Here is a 27,054-nt window from a genome sequence, read left to right on the forward strand (position 1 = left end):
CGCGCGTTAGCTTTGAAAGCTCGACCGCGTCAGTCAATTTAATAGCAGAATAGTGGCGCACTGCGCTCCTACCGACTGACCGTTCGATTCGATCGTTCGTTCGGCCCGTACCCGTAGAATCCGATCGGGAAATAGCTTTTCCGATTGAAGTCTGCATATACGATCCGACAATAGGCTGCCAATCTCTCGCTGGCTACCAGTCCGACTTCTGTATGTCCCGCAGGCACTCGTATATTCGCAAGAATCGGTGTCGATGATAAAATCCTCGGCTATTTGAACGTACTTGAAGTTGCTGCGAACAACTCGAGACCGCGATCGAACCGACCGCCTTCGATCAATTTCTGTTTCGCTGCCACACCGACGCGCTCCAGACGTATATACATTTTTAAACGGTGTCACGGCAGCTCGACGATCCTCCGACTCGGCGAAGAATCCGTTTCGTAACGAACGATACGATCGATATATCCGATTGCCATTGGATCTAATCTGGATGAGAAATGGCTCTTCCGGTACTATGTACTTCGATAAATAGTTACGAGGAATAATCCTTCGCCAACCTTTTCTTCGACCATCGACCGCGGAAAATGAATTCGAGGAAACATCGTCAGCGATTTTTCCGTCGCGTAGAAGGCGCACGGATCCAACGAGAACGTCCGACGTCTTGGCAGAACGCGTATTTTTCCCGCAATTAAACGGAGAGACGGTTCTGCGATGCGATCGACTTGGCTCCTATAGCTTTCGATAGGACGATCTGGAGCGTTACGTACGTAAGTACGAAGGATTTACAATGGAGGATGGCGACGCGATTCGTTGTTGCTCTCTTGCAAATTGCATGGAAGCGCGCCAAAGTGGTGCGAGCTGCGTCATGGCATTCCTTATCCGTACTAGTCAAACTTCATTAATCTTCCGTGCTTTATACTTCGAATGTAATACGAATTTCTTGATGGATCGACGCGACGCGACGCGACGCGACGACGCGGAACGCTCGCCTCGATTCTCCGTTATAGACCCTATTCGACTCTTCGTGATACGAACATCGCAGGGCAAGTTTACGACGCGGAAAAATATAAAACAAGCGGAGGAAACGAGTCGTACGCGAAAAGTACTACGACGCTTTTACCTCGCGATTATTCCTCGAAAATCGCTCGACGTACCAATGTGCTCGGGTTCCCCGAATATCTTATGGTTTTATGTTCCCTTTCATAGGAAACTCTCATCCACTATCACTGTTAGTTTTATGAAAACCATAAAAGTGGTCGCGACGAAACGCAATAAAAGCGTCAGCTTCCCTTTCAGCGGTCTAGCAAAAATTTCGAGCGAAAGAAACGCACGAGTGTGAATTACCGACCGGCAGCTAGGTGGTATCGCATGGGCGAAAAATCGATATTGTCGTTGTTCGTTTTCGAGTGTTCTTATGGCGGACGCTTTTATCGCTAAGCAACGAAATGCTTCATTCGTTAAATTACGTTCGAAAAAAGAATTAATCTCAACGTATCGATCAACGAAATATCAACGATACAATATATAGTACGAACATTTCCACTTTCGCGTTAGAGTACATGTAACAGAGGAAAGAAATATCGTTTCGTTTTTCGAGCGTTTTGCTGCGTTCGACCAACCGAGTACAAAGAAAATCAACATTCTCTAGAACCGACGCGTATCTCCAATTCGTAGAAGAGCCAAGTGGATTTTATCGAAATTAAAACTGTCCTCGTCTACGCTTCATTTTATCAAAAAAGCCTTTATGAAAGTCCACTTCACCGGAAATTGAGGGCTAAGTCGAAAGTACCCGGATATTTTTAACGCTGTGATTTCGTTTAGCATCGTCGTTTCCGCGAAAAAGTGTCGTCGTTCTTTCTCGCTCGTACTATTTATTTTATTATTATATTTTCCCATTTTTGTTCTATGCGTATCTGTATGAAACCCGACGACCGCAAATCCATTTCTATCTTCTCGTATGAATAATGACGGCAATGTTGTTCCAAATTGCGATCGTAAAAGGAACTCGATGGCACTAAATCTTTAGATTATATATTGCAATCGACAGTGTATTATAATCGGAAGCGAGGGAATTAAAATGAAGGGAGAGAAAAGAGAAAAAGAAATCGATCGTGCCAAAGGAGACGCGACATCCCGGAAACTATCACGGCCGCTGACACTTAATTTCGTTCTGCGTGCGAAACTCTCGAATACCGATGTGTTGAACGCGTCCCATCCGCGCAGACAAGACCATCGCGAATCCATCGAGAAACCGGGAAGCTTCCCATTCTTCTACATCGATTCTCCGGCAATTCGTTTCTTGCGTCTACCCTCTGGAAATCTTTTCATCGTTGTTGACTCTTGTACTCGAGTATGGTTTTGCAGGGATTACAGTTTACTCTCCTTCCATTACTTGCACTGACAGACGCGTATCTCTCTTACGATTCCAAGCCATCCGCGATACGATCCAAGAGCCATCCTGCTAAGAAAAATAAAATTTACTCAAATATCAAAGCATATATCGCGCAAGGACTAGGTATAAAGCGATTTTCAAGTATCTTTGGGCGGTCTTCGTTATCTTCGATTGTTCGTCGGGTTAGGCTGTTTATCAATTTGCGTGAAAACGCAGCGTATCGCGCTCGTATCCTCCAGATATCGCTCGTTATATAATACGTCGTTAGTGGACACCTGGCGTGACGCGTCTCAAGAAACAGCTTTGCTTTACGCGTGTCCGTTCGAGATTCACCGACACGAACTTACGACGTTCGCCGCGGAATTACGCGCGTTCCTTGCATCGATCGTTGCGTTTGTTTCTTTTCGGATGACGGGAATCCGAGCTGAATTACGCGAGCCAGGAGATGACCGTGTCGCGCGCGATAGAGACAGACTTTCGTAGAAACTTTCTGTCTCATGCAGAGATTAATGGTGTGCGTCGCGCTTTGTGTTCCACCGATCTATGGGTGGGTTCATTCCGTAGGTGTCGGATGCACCGACAGGATGGTAAACGAACGGATTCTACGAGATTCCAACCGGCAGATCTTCCTCTTGCCCGTTAATAGTCAACGAGGTCGACGATCGGGAGAGAAGGAAAATTAAATCCTATTAGCGAGAGAAATATAGAGCCGGCGTAGGGACAAAGCGAAGGAGAAGAAGAGAGAAAGGGTATGGAACGCGGACGAAGAAGAAGCAGGATAGCGGTGAAAATAACGGACCAATGACTAGATAATTCTAGCATGTTTCCGCGAATGCACCTATTGTGTCGTATCTCCTGTGCGAACTGTATTAGATCGTCGCGAGTATAATGAGATTTTTTGTTTTAAATAGAAAAATCGAAACACGTAGGAGGAATAACTATCTCCGGATGTAATACACCCTCTCCTTCGTTGGAACGGAAAATTATCATATTGGAAAAAAAGGTTGTCTCGTTTCTCCAGATGTATTACAATTCGTTTTGCGAGCAATTCTTCTTGCGAGACACATCGCGTCGCCTTATCTTCGTTCCAGCATTATTTGTCATCCTCGAAACGACTTCCATCCTCCAATTTAAAGAAAAAAAAAAAAAAAAAAAAAAAAATGATCGTCGGGCTGGTTTCTCCATGGCAGGTAACATGTACGGTCGATTCTTGACCGGAACTTTCCGCTCAAAGCCTCGGTAGAATTTCAGCTTTCCTCGTTGGCTGTAGTAGTCCGAACTTCGCCGTTATAACTGCATGCACTATACGAAGGAACGAATGTTGCATCTTGTGGAAGTAAAATCGAAATGGGATGCGATGGAAAAATGGTTGGACAAGCCTAGCCAGATTTCGAGTCCCAGAATTCGTGATTATCGAAGCATACGTTTCGCTGTAAAAGTCGTGTAAAGGCGACGTCCCCAAATGGAAACGTAATTTCTCCCTTCTTCGTCGTTGGCAACTCGTGATTTACACGGCGATACGTTCGCGTTTGAAATTCCAGGCATCTCGCCAAACAGAGCGCCGTTACGACGAACAATCCTGTCACGATCGTACGGTGAAACGAAGAGAGAGCGAGCCGAGCCTGGCGACGAACGCACCATCGAAAGATTAACGAGGATCGTACAGGCAATATTTGGCTCTGCGATCACGAGAGATCGATTGATATGGTGGCATTTCTGTTTCAACGAGGGCTCGGGTATATTTGTTTTCTTTCCTCGTCCCTAACGTCGGCGTTATCACGAAGCCCTCGAAGGGATTTTCAAGCCCCGATTTCAGCCTCGGACCAGCTCCCTCGACAACGTTTTACGCGAGGGCTCTACGATGGAACTAATTTCACGGCGAACCGCTCGATCCCTCCGATTCGTTATTAGATTTCCCACGGCTAGTGTACACGAGCCGAATGAACCGATTCGTGAGCCAGGCTAAGGAACGGGGGAAAAACGGAAGGAAAACTGGCTAGGAGGGGCAAATAAAACGGTATTCCGGGTGAGAAAATGTCGCCGGAAGAGAAAGGAAAAGCTAGTGAGAATAAGAAACGAGGTGGCAAGGCGAGAGGGCAGAGTGAAAGAGTAACTGGAGGAAAAAGCGTAAAGTTGGTGAAAATATAGCTTGGTGTCTGTGGCGAGAGGAAATGCTATCGCGTGGTACGACGACGTCTTACGGGGATAGACACACGATGCTGTAATAAACGATCAGAACCTTAAGCCGAGTAAAACTCGTTAGAATCCTATTAACGCGGCATAATCGAAGTGAACGTGGTAAAATATCACGAGTTTGCAACGAGTCTGAAATTAAATCGAATTTTACGCGTTTCGACCGCGCTCGAATTCGAATAATCCAGGAACAGCGTAGCGTCGGAATACATCGCGGCAATTTGCATGGTAAGTTATCTAAATTTTCGTTAATTCAGTTTCCCTGTCGCTGCGGGACGTCCGGAGAGGAGATAAATTTGCAACAGCCGTAAAGAAGTTAGAGGAAGAACGAGGTGGCAACGAATTCGAACAGAGAAGATGGGACAGAGACGAACCGGGAGACCTTACGGATATTCTGTACACGTCAACGGAGGAGGGTTGATGTACAGACGAGCGGGCAGAGAGGGGGTATCAGGGGTTGCCGGGTAACAGAGAGGTGGGATAAGAGTTCCCAGGGGTGCCTAGCAACAGGTTGCTACCCTAAAATTTCGACCGGCGGGAATGAAGTGGCTGGGTGGGGATGACAGTACCTATAAATGTACTGGGTGGTCTTACTAAAATTGTAAGCGGTTCTTCGCCGGAACGAGACCAACTATGATAAATTCTGATCAAATGAAACCGCGAACGAACAAACGGTGGAACGTGAAAAGGAGCGTAACACTTTTTTCTTATATTTTTAACGACGATTTCTTTGACCAAAAGAGAAGGTTTCTTTCGCGATTCGTAAGGATTCCTCGAGCTTTAAAAGGAAATACGTCGCTGTTCGAAGTACGTTTTACACTAGATATTGAAATCGCGCTGTGTGTTCGATAAAGATTCGCGCGAATTCTGTCGACGCACACGCCTCGATGCGTTCCTCGTTACTCTGCCGAAAGCCGTTGCCGGAACAGGTCTACGAGCGTAGATTAGCGCATTGTTGTTCGGTAGTTCTGCCACCATAACGTCAATTGCACTATTATTGACAAAGCGACGCGGCGACAGACTGTCAGCACTGGTATATTCCGTGCTACGTGCAACTTTACGACTAGCAACATAGAAAATACGCGAATTTCCAATGAAAACGGAGAAAATAAACGAGAAAGTCGATATTTTGCAACGTTTCCACAGAGAAGTCGAGTATGGGAAATATTTGATACGAATTTCGATAAACGTTCCGAGAATGTATTTAAAAGACGCGTAAATAAGTTTGAAATTATAACGAGTACGAGAAAATGGAGATTAGCTTTACAACGAGACGGACGGTGTTCTTAACGTTTTTAACGTTTCGTACGATGACAATTAAAAATGGATAAATTGGCGTTCGAGATTATCGACAGTGCGGTTACGATTGGATGACTATTACTTTCGGATAGATGGACGTAAGTTGGTTATACGTGTAATGGATTGAAATTCATTTTGCGCGGGCAATGGAAGAGCCAGATATTAATTCGTTCGTGCAAATAACGTGTGTTGGCGCGGAAATCATCGTCGATGAATATTCGATCTACCGGTTGGCCGAATCAAACTGAGAATCACGTACAGCTGCCTTTGTCGAGATCATCGTTCGGATCGAATAATTTTTCGTCCATCGGGAAGCGTTTGGTTCGGAAACACCGTCGTTTTTATCAAAAAGCTTTATACCCGTTGTTTCGGATTTTTTATTACAACGGCCGTGTTCAGCAACGCTGACGTAATGTCGGAACGAGGCGCGTCGCGATAGCGATCCTCGATACAATTTACTTATAGCGGAAATCGAAGAAACTCTTAATGAGATTTCAAAGCTGCCGGATGCACGCAACCGTGGATTCTGCCAGTTACTTGTTACCACGAACCCCCGTGGGTAACGTATATAATTTTCGAACGAACGTTGGAACTTTGGAGAGGATGGTTAATCGAAGTAGTACGCCGATATCGATTCGACGATCGGTCGACGATCGATAAAGATCGAAATTTGCGATGCGTGCTTGCAGCAAAATATTTGCTTCGCCCTGGCTGGCATCGGTTCGTTTTCGATTCCTTTTGAGCTGAAAGCAGACGAAGGACATACGGCCGCTTGCACATGGGTTCGCTATGAAACGTAATAAGGACAAATGGCCAGGATGGGACTATGTATAAAGAAACTAAGTTGCTGGAATAAATGGAACACACTTTAGAGAAGGCTCGAGGAAAAATCCATAAGGATAACAAGGGTTTGCGTGGCGACAGATGACTAAAATGGAATTTACGGTGGCCACTGACTCTTTCCTCTTTTCTCCGTCTCTATAAATTATGATTATCGAGGCCGTGGACATCGCGATAATCGGTCTGCTTGCCCGTCCTTCGCCTTTATTTTAACTACCCCGATAAACTCCGGCGAAGAATCGTCTCGACCCCGAAAAATTCGTAAAACGATATCTACGCATCGTTGCGTATAACTCTTCCGTTGTCTGCTCTGTTGATAATTAAGCTTCCGATATTTTTAACCCGAAGGTACTTTGCTCGTAACGCAGGTTCTTAAAGTATCGCGAATTATTTCCAAGCGTTGGTTTTCGTGCTGAAAAATATTCCACGAAAGCGTCTCAGTTAGGAAAAACATTGAACGCTTTTTACCGTTTTTCCCTGGGGAGACGAAGCGGCCCCAAATATCGTATTCCTAAAGGAAGGAGATAGCATCTCGAAATATTTCCATCCCGTTGAAACGTTCGTCAACTTTGAGAACCGCTTAAACGGGACAACGAACAAGTTTTAACCGCATGGTAGGCCGTTGTCTGACTATATACGGAGCCTAGTCACTTTCGATAGCGACTAGCACCGAGCGACAAAATTATGGCAAGGAGATAAGTTGGTTGGCCACGACGAATATTTCTTTCGCTCGCCACCGTTTACGAGTACGTTATCGCGATTGCTAGGGAAAAAATTAATCGTCGTCGTGCTCGCCATACGCGAGACTCGACTGTTTTAATATATAACGACGTCCGTATTTGTTGTTAATATGCTATTGTAGTTCTTTTAAATAGGTTCTACGATCTTGGTTGAGAGAACGAGAGAATGGAGGAGCCAAAGATAGGGAGAATCGAGTGTCCGAGGAAACGTGAAATCCAATATTCTGAGGACAGTTGTAATTGAACGAATATTTCATACACGAATTCACCGTTAGTTAAATTGATTTCAACGGCGTGATATCGGAGTATTCCATCGTGGCTCGTCGATGATAAACATGGTTACGATTAAATTAAACGAAACGAGCCGGCTGTCTGACGTGCGTGTTTCTTCGCGTCGGAGCTAGGCGACCGGACGGCGAGCAACGTTATCAAATTATTCCATGGAACGGAGATAAGCTGATATCGGCGATCGTATAAAATTGGCGTTAGAAGCGTATAAAAACTGGTGATCGGATTCGGTGTATAGCTGTTCTATATCGGAGCTCGCGCAGAGGCAAGGTAGAAACGAAATTGAAAAAGGGAAAGCCTATCGATGGTCGTCGGTATGCGAGGAAGTTGGGCAAACGCGCGAGTACGAGCGGTAGATCGCGTGACTTGACGTGCTCTTGATACTTTGAGATTAGGCTAGTCAACCTAACCCAATTAAGGAGAAACGGTTTTACCGAGTTTCTTCCTAATCTTCTCGATCCTCGTACAGTCTGTCGTCTCGTCGGATGTGCTAATTTCGCATTGACGGGGCCTTTGAATATTCATGCGACTTTTCCTCTCTGTTCGCCTTCGTCTCCCGTTTTTCATTCGTGTTAAAAGCATCGTCGCTTTGTAATTTTCGAAACGGTACCGTATAAGGATTTGCAAAGATTCGTAAACGTTACGAAACGAGTCGGACACTTTTATCAAAAAATGACGGTGGTTTTTCTCTTTCCAGGATGTTGGGTGGCGTGGGAGGCCGGCACATGTCTACGCGTCGGCGTGGCAGTAGCCCGCTGGTGCGTGGAGGTGCGGGCCTCGTTGGATACGCTGGACCGGGGGCCTCTGGAAATTCCAACGATGCTGCTATACCACCGGATGTGCAGAGATACGCTGCCCGAAGGCGCGGGGCTGTTACCACCAGTGATCACAAGAGTTGCGCTCTTGTGCAGACCCGTATTAAACTCGGCGATATCATGTGAGTTTTATTCGCTTGATACGTTTCCTCGCGAACGGCCTCTCTTCCTGCGTAGTAAGCCAGGCAGGATGGCAGGGTGAGATGGTAAGGTAGTTCGTGCCCTACCGTCGGTATCGACTTACCGGGAAGGCTGTGCCAGAGGATGTTAAACTGGTCGATAACACAACAGCCCTCTCGATGTTCTTCTTTAGTAGATTAAATCACTTGGTCAATGATATCGAGTCCATCTTTATCGCTTTCGGCGATCGGATTGGATCGGATAATTCCTTATATTCGTCGTGGCAAATCGTAGGGGGCGTAAGAAACGCTCCGACGTTTTTCCAGGTCGGTATTTCAGAACGTGAAACACGAAGAGCCGTATAACGTTCGGCCTATCCTGTATCTAGTCGGTGATGCGGGATACCGCTGATTACGGACTAGAGAGATAGTAGTTACCCTCGTATCGAACTTATCAACGAGTAGTATCAGGTTATCAGCTATCGCGAACGGTATTCGCAGAGCAGTGTTTATGGCGGAGTGTAATCGGTAGGAGGTATAGCAGAATTCGCGAGTCGTCCGATCATAGGTTGCTTATACCACTGACAGTAACGCGAAGGACCTGTGGTCTCCGTAAATTTTATCGCACCGTCGTTCTCGCTGTCTATGCGACGTTTGCAACGACGCTTAATCGGCGTATCGTAATCGATTCATTGCCGCGAAAGCGTTTCACGCGGTACAAGATGGCGACAGGCATAGGTTGCGGCTGACCACATTAGAGTATGCACTACTGCGGCTGAATTAAGGTCTAACGTGACGAGGTGTCTGCACTCCCGGCGCTTTTTACGTTATCGATCAGCCTTCGATCGTTTGGCTATTACTTATTATTTTTAGCACAGACCGATGTTGTCCGTTCCATTAAATTTAATTACGATTCCTCTACGCATCGGCGTAGTTATTTCTATCAAACGACCGAATCTTTCTGCGTATTCTGCACTTCTTATAGATTTTTTTTTTTCGTAATGAACTCTAGATAACGACGTGTGTAAATAACGAGAATCTACGTTACGCGCAAGCAGATCCGAGCTGTCGCGAACAAAATCGTCGTCAAGGTTCTCGACCTTTGCTATTAAAACGGTCGCTAATATCGATTTCACGATTTCATTCCTCCTCGATTTTATTCTTAGCCACGTTCGGTTTTTCGAATCGACGTTATCCTAGTTGCCATTCGTCGACGAGCGAATCGATGCTGGCGCACGTACCATCGTCGATCTCGCAAAGACGCGTGCTGGTTCCGGCACACGCGTTTCTCGGATTCTCGGTGATACCGAGTGGCTACAATCGCGCAGAGTTTCCCAACCAAATCAAAGCCCTCCGAAATTAGTGTCGTGCAACGAGGTGCGAAACCGATAAACCTGTTAACGTCGTATGTTTCACCGACGTATCGTCATTCGAACGTATTAAAACGAACGCGCAATAACGAAATCAACGAGGGAACACGAGGCAAGATATTTCATAGAAGTAAATAGGTCGCGATCGAATCCGTGCATTCTTGGCCGATCGCCGTTCGATACGAGACTTTGACTCGGAGGGGGCAGCGTGCTTTGCAACCTCTTAGGGATTTCTGGTTACACGGTCGGTTTATCGATGCGTTGGGCTTGGCGAAGAATAGGGCTGGTCGGTTCTCTGTGGAACCGCAAATAGATTCGGGGACGTCCGACATACGACCGTCGCTTTGTACGCGATCGGTAGGACAGCGTACAGCCAAATCGTGTCTCGGTCTCTCTCCTTCCATGGTTGCTGATGTGTTACTGTGCGGTGAATCGAGTCGGGGTCTCAGAGTCGCGAAGTCGAGTCGACTCGGTCGTGTGTTTCAGGCTGGTTGCCTGCTGCCGCCGTGAATCAATACCCGCATTGCGCGTGCCACCTCTCTTTCTCTTTCCTTCGTTTTCCTTCTCGCTCTCTTTACCCCTCCCAGCCCTGTTCCCTGCGTGGCCGTCTCTGTCTCGCACGATGCCATTTCTCCCTTTCCACACCGGCTCTCTCCGTCTCTCTCCGTCTCTCTCCGTCTCTACCTTTTTCCCTCTTCTCTCCTTTCAACCCATCTCCACGTGTTTTTCTCCCGCTTTCTCCTTACAGTCGTTGGACGTCTTTCGACCCTCTTTCGCTATCGCAGCCTTCCTTCGTTTCTCGCGCACCGCTCTGTATCTTTGCTCGGCCGTCTCTTTTCCCCCTTCGCTTACCGTCTGTCTTCGTCGCTCTATATTTTCTATCTCGATCGCGTTGTCACAGTGTCCGTTTCATCGACCCTCTCCCTTTCTGTCTACGAACGCGTTCGTTCGACTTTCTTCCTGCTTGTTCGGAGAGAACGGACGTAGCAAGAAGAAGTAGGGGTAGGAAAAAGGGGCGAGAACCGGAGACAGGCGAACAGAGAAAGTGACGAGCATGGGACGTGTAAGGTCTGATCGGTGGTGTACGCACCGCGGAGAGGATTGGCCGACGACGCACGGATCTCCGACGGTTATGCGAGTCTGGCAACTATGTTTCTTCGACTTTCACCGAGTTTCGATCCTGTCACCGGTTCGAACAAATCGAACAGAAACAGTGGAAACAGAATTTGCTAAACAAACGAAGGTGGTGTAGCAACCGTTGCCAACTCGTACGATAAAATCCTAGAAAGATCGTAGCGCGTGTCCTACCGTTCGTCGTACTTATTTATTGCCGTATCTAAAATAGCAACAAGATCTTCTCCGAATAATCGTGGAATCGGAAAAAAATAAGCGTCGAAACGGAAAGGCCAAGGAGACAGATAGGACGAAAGCTGTTCCGACATACTCGACGCTGACTTCTCAACGTTTAACCGATATTCGCAGAGAAGTCGGAGCACCTTATCGCTATGCTCGAACGTTCAAAGATTTTCGTGGTTGCGATGAAAACAAGCGCAACGTGGCGAGGTCGGTAAACTCGAGAACCGAGGTTGCTGGCTGGTTGGTGGCAGGCATAGGTTGTCGCAACCTCTTCTGGGAATGATATTTTCTCATAAGACAGCGAGACCGTAACGGGTGTCCGGCTACTCGGCCGGATTTTATTTCGAAAAATAAAACGATGCTCTCTCAAACGTTGCTTCAGACCCATAAATCCGAGGGAGAAACGCGAGCTCGAAAGATACGCGGTTGACTCGTTATACGATGTCCACCGAATAACGAACGAGTCGGGAAAATTATCGATCGACAACGATATACGAATAACAGAAGCGTTTCGACTCGAATTTCGTCGTATCGAATATTCGTGGTTACTCTCGATTAATTCGGGTGCACGAGATCCTGACAACCAGCGAGAAAACATCCGATTATCGTTCACGGCTACCAGTGGAGGTAGTCGGTTTCGCGGTATTAGGACGGCGTTACTCGCGAGATGTGGAATCGATGACTCAGCTGTACGTGAAAGCAGCGAGACGACCAAGGTGTCGGCAAAGGAAGAGAGTTTTGCGAGGACGTGTGAGCATCACGTGTACCGATAAGTACGTTAACGCGAGAGAAACGGATTAATTTGCGAATGACCGATCGGAAGCGAAAGAGATGGTACGACGCGGAAACCTTATGGTTCTATTCTCGGTATAAGGAGACGTAAATCCGTTTGACTTTGCTTCGATGCAGAGCAGCCCTTACGTTAGAAGACCGATAGATGACGAAGCTAACGGGGTTCAGATGACTTGACTTACGAAGCCCCGATCGTGCTCTCTCGGTGCAACGCACCGTTTTCCTTTCGTCGTGCCCAGCAACGAAGTCGTCGCGAATGCAGGTCACAGAATGCGCTCTACTTTTTCTCGACGTTGCTCCGACGTTGCTCGACGCTCGTCGCCGAGTTACGTTGGCTGCCGGTCGATTTTCACGGTTTAAGACGATCGTAGGAGAACGACGATGTTACTCGGGTTATCGGAAGGTCGACGCGGAGGCCAGCCTTGCTCTTGATCGGTGGAGCATCTTCGAGCAATCCCTTCGCGTCCCTACGTCGGCCGTGGCGACTCGATCCAAAGCGTGCGAACGACGGAGAAGGCGCGAAACGATCAACGTCGGATCGATCGATGGATAGATACGGAATTAACGGAGCGCGTTTTTGTCGCGGACGATTTTAGCCAGGCTGCGCGATCGGCCGTGTTACATCCGACGCCCTCGGCCGATCTCGATTGGCGACCGACCCAGTGACGTCACCTGTACGCTTTGACAGACCGATCGAATGATTCGATTAAAATTCTGCCGGTCCGGCCCTGCCTCTGATTAACCGCAATTCGACGGAGGTTGTCTCGTTTCGCCTCGCTTTACCTCTTTTCGTCTCTCCGCATCTACGGTTACGTTGTTTTCGTCGTTCGGCTCGCGTCCTTCCCGCCCCTCGACCTCCGCATCGATGGAAATTCACACCCCTTCGACAAGAGGGAAAGCACCGACATCGGAATAACACGAAATTTCGTCGCGACAGAACGCGCGACTGCCGAAAGAGCTTTCGGTCTCGTCGACCGAGCCTTTCAACGAAAGTGGAAAATCTTATTTTTCCAGGAGACGAAACCAAAAGGGCTCGATAACGCGAGCATCGCTTTACGCGAGTCGTGCGCGCGTACGCGCTCGAAGGTCGAAGCTGCGTCGCGCTATAAACAGCACGGCCGCGATTAATAGGTTGAAATTAACCCTTCGAGCTCGAATATAGAGTCGCAGCCGATAAACGGGGCAGCGTAGCTTCCGTACAAATTTCACGTCGAGCGTATTGCGCCGTACGCTCTTTGCTTCGAAACGATCGTGCTCGCGACGTATCGCGGTTCTTCGCTCCGATACAAAGTCGTAAACAAGTTGCCCCGTTTTAAGGAAATTTATACAGGGTGGTTGATAGCTGGTGGTACAAGCGGAAAGGGGGTGATTCTACGCGAAAAAAGAAGTCGAAAATATAGAATAAAAAATTTTTTTTTTATTTTTTCCATCGAGACAACGATCTACAGCGAGATGCGTTATAACGAGACGCGATAAAGTGCACGCGTACCGAGCGAAAATTCAAAGTCGATTTTCTCGAAAACGAAGCCTCGAACGAAAAATTGTTATTCTATGTCTTCGACTTCTTTTTTCGCGTAGAATCACCCCCTTTCCGCTTGTACCACCAGTTACCGACCACCCTGTATATTCACCGGCAGGATAAGAAAAGAGCCTTTCGTCCGTTTTTCTTTCAAGTTTCGTCGATCGCTTTACCTCGATCCAAGCGATATCGGCTCTGTCTAGTGGAATAGGGTGAAAACAGTCGGACACGCGGGCGCCGTCGAGAGTAACTCGCGTCGTCGATGTCATCGTCGTTGTTCTTACGCGTCGACGAACCGTGTACAGTCGATGTTCGATGGAAACCTATGGAAAGCCGTACTTTGCCCCGTCGCAAGCTACGACCTTTCACGCGAGGATGAACTCGACCTCTTGTCGAAAACGAAGAACCAAATTCGAGCTCTGGTTCGAAGAATAAATTACGCAAGGAGACGGAAAATTTCAGGCCAAGGTTTCTTCGACTCTGATAATTCGTTCTTGATCGAGGCGCTTCCTGGAAATATTATTTCTCTTTCTTGGAAGTATTCGACGGGGATACTTTGGATATTATCCAAAGTACGGAATGCGATCCTCGTTGCCGACGGAATCGAGAAATAAGGACGACGAATGCGTCGATTTAAAGATCAGCCTGGTAGAAATTCGAACGACGTGTTTTAAAGAGAAATCTATTTTCCAGTTAAGCAACGTAGGAATGAGCTATCGATCTAACGGCGGAGGGGGAGGGGCAAGTAAATTTTTTATCGGCCTCTGGCTAATCCAGTTTTCCCGGTATAATTTTCGTCGTAACGACGGAAAATCATCGGGCTACGCGACTCCTACGCACCCGTGCACGAGCATATCGGGCAAAGCGATGCACGAAAGCGAATAAAGAAACGACAGAAACGTTTCTTTCGTCGAGCTATCGGCAAGCGAATACGATACAAATAGAAATCGTGCAGCGTATGGATAAGAAATGAAATACGTTCGAGGATCGTTCTTTCGTCTCGCGAGAAGAATCGTTTCTTACGCTCGCTGAAATGGCAATCTGGATTTTCGTTAACGACAGTCTGGTAATTAAGTCGTTTCACTTCGTCGTGGATCTCGGCTTTCATCGGCGGTTTCCGATGTTATCGCTCGGTTAATTTCGTTCGTCGCCAACGGCGAAAAGCAATAAGGCAGAGATATAATTTTAATTATCGCCATTTCGGGCCGTGTGTAGCCGTCAACGAGAGAAAGTCGTCGACCAAGTTCACGATGGCAAATTCGACGAACGTGACGCCAACGTGACGGACGTATCTCGCGTCATTCTTCGCTATCTCCTCTCTCCGAGCCGTATCGCTGTGATTCGCTGGAAAGTTTCACGGCCGTTTCAACCGAGATCAACCAGCGAGGAGAACGTGGCCGAAACAGCGACCGATGATTTTTCCAATCGGACTTACTCGGAACACCGCGACGCGACACGCTAAGAGCAATAAGCAAGAGTAATATCTCGGAAACGATAATACCGATGGTATTGGTATCGCACGGCGTTGTACGGTCGTCGTTGGCGTCGTACGCGCGACCGTCGCTCGCTATAGAGCGGATTGAACGAGGCGAAAAGAGCTGTTTGCGAGCGAAGGGTGGATGTAGCGAGCGCGCTCGTCGGAGGAGAAAGGGGATGGCTGGGTAGAGGTAGTCCAGGAGAGTTCGACGTCCCACATTTTCTCCAACCCCTGCCAACACCGAGACCGCCACCTACGGCTCCTCTTCCATCTATTCCACCCGTTCGCCCTTCTCCCTCTACCCATCCCTTCTAACGGCCTGCTACGCCACCCCCTCTTCCACCGCCACTCGCTTTCCCAGTCTCGACAGCGTTTCGCGATCCCATCAACGAATAAAGGTCTACCAGCACATCGGAGACACGACGACGTGGCGCACTTGCGACGTCGCGTTTATCGTCTTCTCGGGACGAAATAGAATAGTGGAAAGGACGAAGGCGATGAACCACCGGTGGTAGGCCGGGCGAAACGATCGCGCTCCTCGCGAAAAGTCTATGCCTATATCGTCGTTGTGCCGACGAGTAACGCGTGCTTCCGCGAAAATACCTTCGTTTCGAACAGTTTGCACGATAGATGGCCATTCGTTGTTCGATATTCGCGATTGATAGGAAAATTTGCTACGTGCCGAGCCGTATAAACCGAATGAGAAATAACAAAGGCGGGTCTCGATGGAATCGAGTTACTTCGGTTTACACGGTGGTTCGTTAATCGCCGTGTTTACCTAGCTTCGGGTTATTTTGGCGACGAGGAAAGAAAGTAAGTCGATCTAACGTGCAAACGTATGCTTTCGTTTCTACCTGGATGGTCGAGGAGATGGGAAATTGTAGGCTGAGATTTGCTTTGTTTAGCGGAAGAAGGAAAGAGGGGAAGAAAAAGAAAGGACAGGAACGGATGTAATGGTGCATCGAATGCATCCCCGTAGTCACGTTGTCAAAGTGCACGCGTACTTGGCATCGATTTCTTTCGCCCTCTCCGTCCTTCTCTGTCGCTTTCCTCCGTCGCTCGTCGCTTTTGTCCCTTTTCATCCCAGTTTCGCGAAAATACTCACCGATGCACTGTGTACGGACGGCTGCATAGGAAAAAGAGATTTCTTCGTCTCTGGCCGGCTAGTCGGTCTCGTTCGTCCGGGTCGCGGCACGAAAGAGCACAGAGACCGCGGTAATTAAGATAATTGGGCTAATCATTTTTCGCAGAGATCGATATCACGCGATATACTTACCAATGGCTCGGTTTCGTTCGCTTTCGCTCTACTCGATTCCAGCTTTCCGCTCGCTCCTCCTTGTTCGAAATAGCGTAGAACGTTGTCACCCACCTCGTGCATTCGATTGTTCCAAGTAACCAGCAAGGATAACCGCATGACGAATCGAAGCCGCGTTTGCCCCGCAGACGATAGCGCGTAGTAGTTAACCGTTTCATTGTTCCGTACGAGCACGCGTGATCCGATCGAAACTTTCGTACTAGCTGAGCCGTAATTGCAGAATCGAGCCGTTCGCTTAACTTTATCTCGATTTGGGGCGGCCCTTTCGCAATATCCCCTGCCTATTCCACTTTGCTAATTTCCACTCGATTCTTTGCTTCCGTGAAATTTCACGACGAGCTGTGCGAAGTTTCGATCGTCTGGCGATCGATTTGCTCCAAATTTCCGAAAATTTCCCTCTTATTTCGACAACGCGATTCGATGGAACGCGTGCGATTGCACGTTTCTGCAGGCCAGTTACATCGAAGGCTCCGAGAATTAATTCTACTCGAATTAACATTAACAAGACTGCAGGGTCGGAGTCCTTCGAAACGTTCGTCCTTATCCTACTTGCAGAAACTCGACGTTTCCCACTCGAGAATTTTGATAAAACCGCCGAGTACGAACTCGCGAGTAGCTTGCGAATATCGGAAACGCGATACCGTGGAAGCTGTTGAAAAATGCTCGAAGAATTTCGCGTGTTTTCCGTAGTTTTGGAAAAAAAAAAAAACAGGCGAGTACAGGCGTACTCGCGCAGAATGGCAAGCTAGCGGAATACAATATGGGTTATGGTGTTTATAGGCTGGCCGACAGACCGTTGGGAAGCGGCAGCAGGTTCGAACCTGGGCAAGCAGCCATTAGCAATCGATACTCGCGTAAACATCGGACCGCTGCGCTCCAAGACGAACCAATTAATTTGCCACTTAATTAGCGTGCCGGTCGGAACTGCGCATTCGCGTAAATGTTTGCACGCGATTGCCCTTTCATCCTTAAAAATCATTATCGTTATCACCGCGTCGTTCGACGTTTATTTCGGAACGCGAATTGCGCGTCGAGATCGGTTTCAGATTCTCGAGGTCGACTTGGTTTCGATCCACGGCCTGTGCTGCCCCTCGAAAGCACGAAAAAGCACGAATTGCAAATTAATATGGAAATCGAGGACGATCGTGGTAAAAAGTTCGATGCTACGAGGCGATGTCCAAACGGGCTGGAATCCTTGCGACGAGACGTCACGGCCGAGATCGCGCAGAACTTTCCTCTCCGTCGTGTAGGATACATCGCACTCGGTAGCTGACTCCAAACGAGGACGAGCGTGTTTTATAGCACGGACCCGGTTAAAGGATGTCCGAGGGGTTCGTTAGCGATCGTCACGGTCCTGATACGCCTGAGCCGTTCCACTACCGATACAGATATAAAAAAATTACGTGGAAACGAGATCGTAACGATGTCGAACGATGTCTACCGATAGAGATATTGCGAGTTTCGCTCGATAAATCGGTGACTCCAATTTGAAACGAAGGGATAATATCACGAGCTATCGGTGTCGTTGGACCGGTTCCTCGGCGGGTTTCCGCAGCGGATTTCCAGCTGATGTGTCAGCGAGGACGCGGATAGAAGAGCGAAGACGACAACGCTGCTTTGTGTGGTAGAGAGAAAGAGAAACACACACAGAGAGAGAGAGAGAGAGAGAGGGGTAGTAGACTATATCGCAACTAGAAAAAGTACGGCGATGAAGACCGTGGCGAATGTCCCGGCGTTCGACCTGCAGGTGCAGAAAACTTGACCGAGTTTTCGAGGTACACGCGGTGCAGGGCGACCCAGATTTCAGCCCGTCGCTCCCTCTCCGTCGCTCGCTTCGCCGTTTCCCCTTGTTAGCAGCCTTTGCGTATGAAAACTCCCATGCCCGCGTCGAGTGCGTGTCACGACCCTCCCATAACCTATAAACCCTGTATATACCGTGACCATCGAGGCTGAATTTATCTCGGCGCGCTCGTTCCCTCGTAACTCGAGCCTCGCGCCTCGATCGTATTCGCATTTTTTTTTTAATATTTTTCTATATATATATATATATATACACACATATCTATATAGATAGGTAGATATTATAGTAGTATAGTAGATAGTATAGTAGACGGGTCGGTTTCTAAACATTTCGAAGAACGTTGTACGGCGCAATCGATGAAAAACCAATTTTAACGAGATTTTTCGAACGAATGCAGGGTCTGACGCAGTTTGAAATTTGTTACTCCGTCGGCTTCTCGTTCAAAGTTCGTTTTTCGCTAGTGTTTTTGCGCTTATAAATAGAACGTATTTATATCGCGTTTAGCGTACGGCAGAAAAACAGATCGATGAGCGACGACGGTCCGTCGGTTTCCCTCGGATATCACTGGCAGTGATAACATCGATCGTCGTTCAACTGACGTCACGTGTACGTTGAAAACGTGTAAATCAGCCGGCCGATCGTATTTTATCCCTTTCGGGAACCTGTTCTCCGTGGATTCTCCGTGTCCGATGGACTCTGAAAATCTGCTCCCAAATAGATAGTCGCGCACGACTTCCTACCGAGCAAATAGAGCACAGAAATTGCCGCGTGTAAAAATTGTACGAGCAAAGTTTGCCACGTACGTCGAAAAGGCAGCAAACAGAGAGAGAGAGAAAGAGAAAAAGAAAGAGAAAAAGAGGCGTTTTAAGCCTCTTTCGGCGCTTGGACTTTACGCGCTCGTAAGCCGCGAGAAATTCGATTAAGCGTTTCTTCGAAACGATCGCGAGTTCCGTCATCGCCTAACGCGCGCTAGACGTCTTTCCGGCGGTGGAAGATGCTACGAGTTTTCTTCGACGCGCTATCTGCGACTCGTCGGCTTTCATTTTGGCACGTACATAGAACGTAGAACCGGCTGTCGCGTTGAAAACTTTCGGACGGTCGATCGAGTTTCGATCGGACGTTCGAGAAACGTAAAAGTAACCAACGTCGACGAAAATAGTTTGGGTCGGAAACTAGATGTTGGTAACGTTTAGTCGGTAACGGTAAAGGCAGATCGTTCCCTTTATTTGCTTCTACGCAAATTTTTATCAACGTCTGCTCCGATCTATCGAGGCGTCGGTCGAATCGGTTTCAGTCGCAGATCCGAATGGAAAACCTATAAATGGCCAATTCATCGGGCTTAATATCCAGGGTGTTTCGTCGAATCAAAAATGGAAGTTATTCGAGGAAAAGTCACTCGGTGAAACAACGTGGAATCAATCGCGGTGCTTCTCGATCGGCTGATCGTTAATTATAAATACGAGAAACGATCGTTCGTTGGTTCTGGAACGACCGCTGGTTTTAGTTTAGTTAGCAGAGTACGAAGAAACGCGAGATTTCTGGCAAGTTGGCACGAACGATCGGTCTTTCGTATTCCTGGAAGCAATACGTTCCAAGGACGGTGTTTCCGCGAAAATCTAATGGGCTGTTCTAATATCTCTGGAACGAGAATGTCATGCGACGGAACTGCGTGGGCGGCCAGTGCAGAAGCGATTACGATGCGTCACCGAAAACCCGCGGGCGTCGTATTTTATATTACAGATTTATTTCGAGGTCGGTGACGACGTTGCAGAATCGTTGCGCTACATTTTTCTCGGTAGAACGGCGTCACCGACCATACGACGATGGGAACCGGCATCGGTCCGATGTCTGCCAGCGAGCGACCGAGTTACGATCCGTCTGGCCGTGTGCTCGAAAGGATTATACATTTTCTTCGAGAGCGTGAAGATCGAACGCGTTTCAACCGCCGTGATCGAAGCCTGTCTATCCGATCGAACATCCTGGCGAGTGTTTTACCCGCTTCGATTCAAATTCCACGAATTTCCAATCATCGGCGTAGATCGACTCTAAATAATTCATTTTCCGAACGGATTTTACACGATCGTTTGGATACGCGTTCGACGACGGCTAGACGATGCGAACGATAGCATCGCGATGTCGAAATATGGCAGTCCGATGGTGCATCGTAAATCGTCGATCGTCCGGTGGTTGGAACGAGGCAAGTTTCTCGAATTGCACGAGCAACGGGACGGGGCGAGGACGAGAAAAGATTCAGGTGGTTTTTAGTACCTGTCGCGCATCGATCCCCACCTAGTAGCCAACCGGTAGCCGAACTTGGGCAAGTTTAATCGATGGCGTCGCGACGCGAATTCGGCCAGGAACGAGGAAAGAGAAATAATAAAGCGTGCGGAACAAAAGAGACAGAGAGAGAGAGAGAGAGAGAGAGAGGAGAGGAGCAGACATATTGATTTTATCGCGTTGGCGTTCGCGTGCACCGGATAGTATCGTCTCGGTCCGCGAGCAAGTCGCGCGTATCGCGAACGATAGTTCGCTAAACGACCCAAATAAAAGCGGCGAGAGAGGAGCATGCCGGCGTGGTCGACTGGCTCGACTTGGCTCGATTAAATCGTACAAATTTTGCAAAACCGTACGCACGAACGAGCGTCCACGGTTTCGTACGCCGGCGGTCGAAGCGACCAGCGAGTCACCGGTTACGCGGCGGCCAGCGTAACATCGCCGAACGTTTTCCTTCGAGATGATAAAACGACGATCGATGCCAGGAATTGAACGTCGGACGAACGATGCGCACGAGCCGAAAACGCTTGGAGCAGAGGCGTACGAGTCGATAACCGGAACGATCACCTGCATTCGAACGAGAAACGGAGACGACGACAAACTCCGGTTCGATCTGGTGCCGCTTATCGGTCGCGGTGGTCGAATCTCTGACACGCGTAACCAGAGTCGGTTACCCTCTCGAGGTTCGTTCGAGGAATCGAAAAGAACGACTCGCTAATCTCGTAGAACGTACCGCGCGATCGGTCCAACGCTATGCGTTCGCGCGGAACGTACAAAGCTGGTAACGTAGCGTAAGGTAACGCGATCGGTCAGAAGGAAGGAGGAAACGGAAAACGGGAGGAGGAGAGGATCGGCGAGGGCGAGAGGGAGAGACGAGAGCGAACGAACGCGCGCAAGCAGGAGAGAATCGTCGAGTGGAAGGCAGGAGAAAGAAAGAAAGAAAGAGAGAAATGGGGAGGAGGGGGACGACGGCGAAGGAAGGGAAGCAGCGGAGAATCCAGGCCTGCACGCACGTACCAGGGTGTATGCACCGAAGAGGGGTAGGCCGCGGCGGGGGTCACGGAGTGCGCTGACCTACTGTTCCACATTCGTCGTACAGAGCAGCCTTTCCGAACTTCGTAGCGGAGCGAACCCAGAAACCCAGAACTCTGCCTGCCCCTGCACACCCTTCGGCTTCGCTGTCCCTCGACCGCTAACCCTCTCTCGTTCCTTCCTACGAACCCGTCTCTCTTTTACTTCCTCTTTCTCGTTTCCACTCCCTCCCCGCCGCTACCGCTATACCCTTGCTTCCATACAGTCTCGCGGATTTAAAACCGAATCCTTTATACCGTGGAATCGCGCGAAACGGCGCAGCCATCCGAGCGCATCGCATCGCGACGCTATGACTCTCTTTCTTTTTCCTCTCTCTTGCTTTTTTTTTTTCCTCTCCCCTAAATAAACGAGCGCACACACGGGCACACGCACTCCAGCGAGCACTCCAAGCCGTGCGTTTGTTGCTTCCGCCTAAAGACCTGCCGACTCTGTCCGCCCGAGATTACGTCGACGATGGACCGTCGTTTATCGGAAAATAACGACTTTACGGCGTTCCAAGATTTATCGACGAGCCGTTGATCGCGTTTGTTCTCGCGCCGCGTTGGTAATTCGGTTCGATTTCGGCCGGAAGCTACTTTGTATCCGATAGATAACCCGATATACGGCGCACCGAGAGAACCTTGATCAATTAGAACCGACTAAAAGAATACACGGAATTATATTTCGATCGGTGACGAGTGGTCGCGAGTACGTAACCTGTTTCGCGTCAGACTTACATACTCGTAGAACGCGTTACACGCGACGAACAAGTCTTCGAAGGAAATGACAGGGAAGGAGACGAGTCGGTTGATCGAGAAACGGGAGGAAATCGGTCGTCGGATAAGCGAGAGGTTTCTTTCGGCAACGAGACCAGGAGTCGTTACCTGGTTTCGTTCGCAAGGGCGATTAGCGATATCGGTGCTATGGGATCGTTGAACCAGCCGATGTTTTCCTCGTAGCCGACAGCATGTTAAATAATCATTGTCGGACGGTGTTCCGTGATCTTGAAGCGCCAAATGCGAATCACGATTGCCGGTATTGGCAAAGATGGTTTTCTATGAATTATTCGACAGGCGGAAAGGGTGGACGGGGCGCCGGGATTGCATGGAACGTTCGTGCACCCCGAAAGCTCGTCTCTCCCTTCCCTGCGTTTGCAAGCGCAGTGGCGCATGTCTGTTGACGGTGCCGGCAGTATCGGTTCGACGTACACCTACGAGAGCGAAAGCTCACTTACGGTCACGAATTCTTACGCACACCGGCGATCCAGCCGTGCGTTCCAACACCTGGTCGCAACAACGACTAAACGTTCTGAAACCGCTGCCGCCGAAAATGCTCACACCGAACCGTCTTCGATCAGTCGTTCGCTCGAGTCAAGTCAGATTTCGAACGATTTTCAGCGGTGTTCGGAGCAAACGGAGGGAAATTATTCCGCGTGGTTCGATCGTTGTCTCGGTAAATGGAAAAAGTCGTGGTGAAAAAAAGGTCGTCTATTTTCCTACGAGCAGCGTTCCACTGCAGGCCCGCGGCGGTCGTTCGAATTCAAGCGGCTCCATGCAAACGACGCGTAAACGCACAATGCGTTTCCAACGGACTTAATAAGCTGCTGAACACGCTGCTTGGAACCATAAGAAAGCGAGAAGCAGTTTGGCATAACCCTGTACCGCGCTGATTTGGCCACATCATCGGTCTTTACTCTGCACCAGCCAGTGGGGATGCGGCCCGTTACCCCATCGGGATGCCGTGTCGTTGGAATCTACCTGTTCGATCATAACCGTTCAACACCGAAGCCAGCCGAACGCTGTGCGCGTCCCATGTAAACCGCTTCGAAAGACGCGCACGCGAAACAACGACATCGACGCGTGCTTTCGAATTCCCGTCAAAATTTCAAACGAAACGTTTCGGAGGGTGCCTGGTGGATGGCGATACGCACCTGTTCCTCCCCACTTGGGGGCGAAAGGCGAGGAGAGACGAGGACGAAGCAACGTGGCGAACGAGAGCGAACTCGTGGATTGGAAAGAGAGGGTAACAACTCGGTTCTGGGAAGGGACGGGGGTGAAAGAGGAGAGCGCGCGCGCGCGAAAGACAGAGAGGGAAAGAGAGACGGATATATAGCGAAGGGGGAAAAATCGCGAGAGAAAGAGAGAAAGAGAGAAAGAGAGAATGAGAGAATGAGAGAACGAGAGAACGAGAGAGGAGAGGGAGGTGGAATGTAGCGGACAGAGGAACGGAAACGCTGAACCGCGGAATTTCGAGGCGGACGAGGAGAGAAGCTCGCGAGGCCACGAGGCTAGAGAGCGACGAAGAAGCGGCGCGAAAATCGGTTGAAGAGAGGAGGACGAAGTGGTAAGGGAGGAATGGAGGACGAGAAAAGAAGTGAGGGTGGAATTGGTGGAGAGGAAGAAGGAAGGAGGGAAGGAGGAGGAAGAGAGAGGGGGTAAATGGAATGGTGGTGGTGAAGGGAGAAAGAGAGTGGAGAGGGGAGTGGAAGGATGGAATGGGGGCGTGAACTTCCGGCCGAGTGAAACGGACAAGAGAGAAAGGGGAAAGGAGCAGAGAGAAGGGCCATTCGATTCCCTTGGAAAGTTCGTTCGGAAACCTCCCTTTGGCTCGGTTCGACTCTGGGATCGCGCGCATCGCCGATGATCCGCGACCACGGGCCTTGAAAAGCGCTCGCGGCGCGCCGACGAGGACGAGGACGAGAGACGAGAGGGCGCGAGCACGAAATACGAAGAGAGCGTAGTTTGTTTCGTAAGTTGGGAAACGCGGGGGAGCAGGAGCAGGCGGAAGGATCGGGATAGGCAGCTGGATAGGGATAGGGATTGGGATAGGGATAGGGATAGGGATAGGAATAGGGATCGTAGGAAAGAGGACACGGAAACGACGCGGACGCGGACGTGAACGTGAACGTGGACCCGGAGGTGGACGCGTGGACGCGAAGCAGCGTGAATCGGATCGAATACGGTGGAAAGACGAGAGCGGGCGAGTGATTACGCGACGAGGAGAGGGAGAGAAAGTGTGCGACGAGTGTCGGTGAAGGGGTTTTCGTGGTCGCCGCTCGGTCGCCCTCGGGGACGCTGAGGGGCGCGAGTGCGTTTGTTATGCGTACCAGAACGTGGTACAGTGGCGGTTGACGGCGGCGGTGACGAAGACGAGGACGAGAACGAGGACGAGGACGAGGACGAGAATCGACAGGCGAGGAGAAAGTACGAGGAGGAGAAGGAGAAGGAGGAGGAGGAGGAGAACGACGACGACGACGACGACGACGACGACGACGACCACGTCGACGAGGAGGAGGAAGAACAGGAACGGCAGGATCGGAAGCAGCGACCGCTTCCAAGGAGGACGTGGACGCGAACGAGGAGGCGGAGGAGGAGCTGGAGGAGGAGGAAGCGGCGGTGGAAGAGGAACAGGTGCGAGTGCGAGTACGAGTGCAAGCGCGGGTGCGGGTGTGGGTGCGAGTTCGGGATCGGGACCGGGATCGAGATCGGGATCGAGAACGGAAGCAGGAGCCGAGGAGAGAAAGGAATCGACGTCGTTGCGAGACCGATCGAGAGTGCGTTCTTGTGTGTTGTCGCACGGGAGGAGGGGAGGGAGACTCGAAAGGGAGGAAAGGCGACGACATCGGCGACGAGGAGGAAGAAGGAGAGGAAGAGAGGTGCTGGAGGAAGACGAGGAAGAAGAAAAGGAAGGTAGTGGTTGGTTTCGCTTGTCTCGTCGTCGAGATCCACGGAGTTTAGAGCTTAGGAGAGAGGAAGAGGCACATCCCCCCTTCTCTTCTCTCTCTCCCTCTCTCCAGTTTGTCTGAGTCTCTGCGAGCGATCGTATTTGCGCGAACGAGCGGTCAACAGGAAGAAGAAACGATCGGAACGACGCGCGTACGTCGACGGTTCGACCACCGACCATACGAAGAAACGAAGAAACGAAGAAACGAAAAAAGGATATCGAAGAGAAAAAGTGGTACGTGGTGATTTTTTTCCGTTTCCGTTTCTTTCTGTTCGTTTTTACTGGCAAGGGCTACTCTGTGTTCGTCGTGCAGACGAAACCTTTCGTCGAGTGTAGTGTGGTTTCTTAAAGTGGTGCCTCAGCACGAAGAGGGAATCGCCAGCAGGGCAGAGGCTCGAACGCATGTAGGAACATGGCCGCAACCAGCCCCTGCCTCCCTCTAGAGGTGAGTTCAGCGAAACCGGGACGGCTCTCGTTCCGATTCTTCGCTCTAGCGATTTCGTTGCCAGATCGTTCTCCGTCGTCTGCAACGCTCTTTCCTTCTCTGTCGCTCGAACGTCGTCGACCAACGTTGATCGTCGTTACGCGTTACAATCTGTCGCTGTCGGTACATCACCTTCGATACCGTTCGCTTCGCTTTCTTTCTATTTATCTTGTTCGACGTCGACGAACCTTCCCGTTTTGGATGCAGCCGTTTGCTCGTGCTCCGCGTTCGAGTCGGACTACCGGTGTGTTCGTTTTACCGCACCAGCGTGTACCGACTCGTCGCGCTCCGTCGACCAGCTTCTCCACGCTTCGCTCTGCTCGATCCGCACGAAACGAATCGCTTTGTCCATCGACGTATCAACTCGAGAGATCCGTTGCACGTCGTCGAGTTTTCGCAACTCGAATCAACGATTCGAAGCATCGAACGCGGTGCCGTTTCCTATTTGACCTCTTTACGAGGCAGCGTAGCACGGCGAGGATCAATCGGCCCTTATCCGTTCGACGTATAAACATTTCAAGAACGCCGGCTTACCTTACCTTCGAGTATCTCGTTCGTTCGTTCGTTCGTTCGTTCGTTCGTTCGTTCGTTCGTACGAAAGATTCGAATCAAAGGGAAACGAACGTCCGAGATCGATACTAATTCCGATTCTTTGAAAAATTCTGTTCGTCGACTCGATGCTCGTTCGATGGATCAGAAAAAACAAAAATTACCGGCAAACGACGTGTCACGATACATCGACGAGTCGTTTCTCCGGCTCTGTCTGTCGTATCGCGTTGACCCCGTTTATCCCACCGTTCTTATCGAGCTTTCATCGCGTCGCTTATCAGCCACTGCTGTCTGTTCGTGTCCACGAATGCAACGTAGCCGACCAGTTAAAGGGAACGCCACGATCGCTACGCAGAAGTCGCGAACGCTTATCCTCGCCGATGTTTTGCGTCTGTCGTTCGTCTCACCGCGTTGCTTTCGATATTCTCCCTCTCTCTCTCTCTCTCTCACTCTCTTTCTCTTTGCTACCTTCCTTCGTTAAGCATCCGTCAAAGAAGCGATCGTATTTCCCGAAGGAGACAGGAATCCTCGAGTTTCTGCGACAGACCTACGCTCACGCCTACGCACAGGCTGTCCTCTTTTTGCCCTTTAATCGTATCGATTAAATTCTGATGCGTCGCTTAATGGATCGAACCTT

The 27,054-nt window shown here is 49.5% G+C and overlaps 1 protein-coding gene across 3 annotated transcripts in view; it reads left to right on the top strand.

Moving 5' to 3' along the window:
* The window catches only part of LOC117237605 (voltage-dependent calcium channel type A subunit alpha-1), a 103,318-nt gene that overhangs the window by 19,862 nt on the left and 56,402 nt on the right, over positions 1-27,054 (top strand). The window contains exon 2 of one of the 3 annotated variants that reach the window (XM_033508116.1): positions 8,450-8,689. In XM_033508116.1, coding sequence (XP_033364007.1) covers positions 8,451-8,689 — 239 coding nt within the window. In that variant the 5' untranslated portion in view covers position 8,450. Of the gene's footprint in view, positions 1-8,449; positions 8,690-24,952; positions 25,830-27,054 lie in introns of those variants that run through there. The other 2 variants (XM_033510732.1, XM_033510822.1) reach the window with 2 other exon arrangements.

This window comes from Bombus vosnesenskii, unplaced genomic scaffold (genome assembly GCF_011952255.1).
Source record: "Bombus vosnesenskii isolate JDL3184/JDL3185 unplaced genomic scaffold, Bvos_JDL3184-5_v1.1 scf7180000013262, whole genome shotgun sequence".
Taxonomy (NCBI): domain Eukaryota; kingdom Metazoa; phylum Arthropoda; class Insecta; order Hymenoptera; family Apidae; genus Bombus; species Bombus vosnesenskii.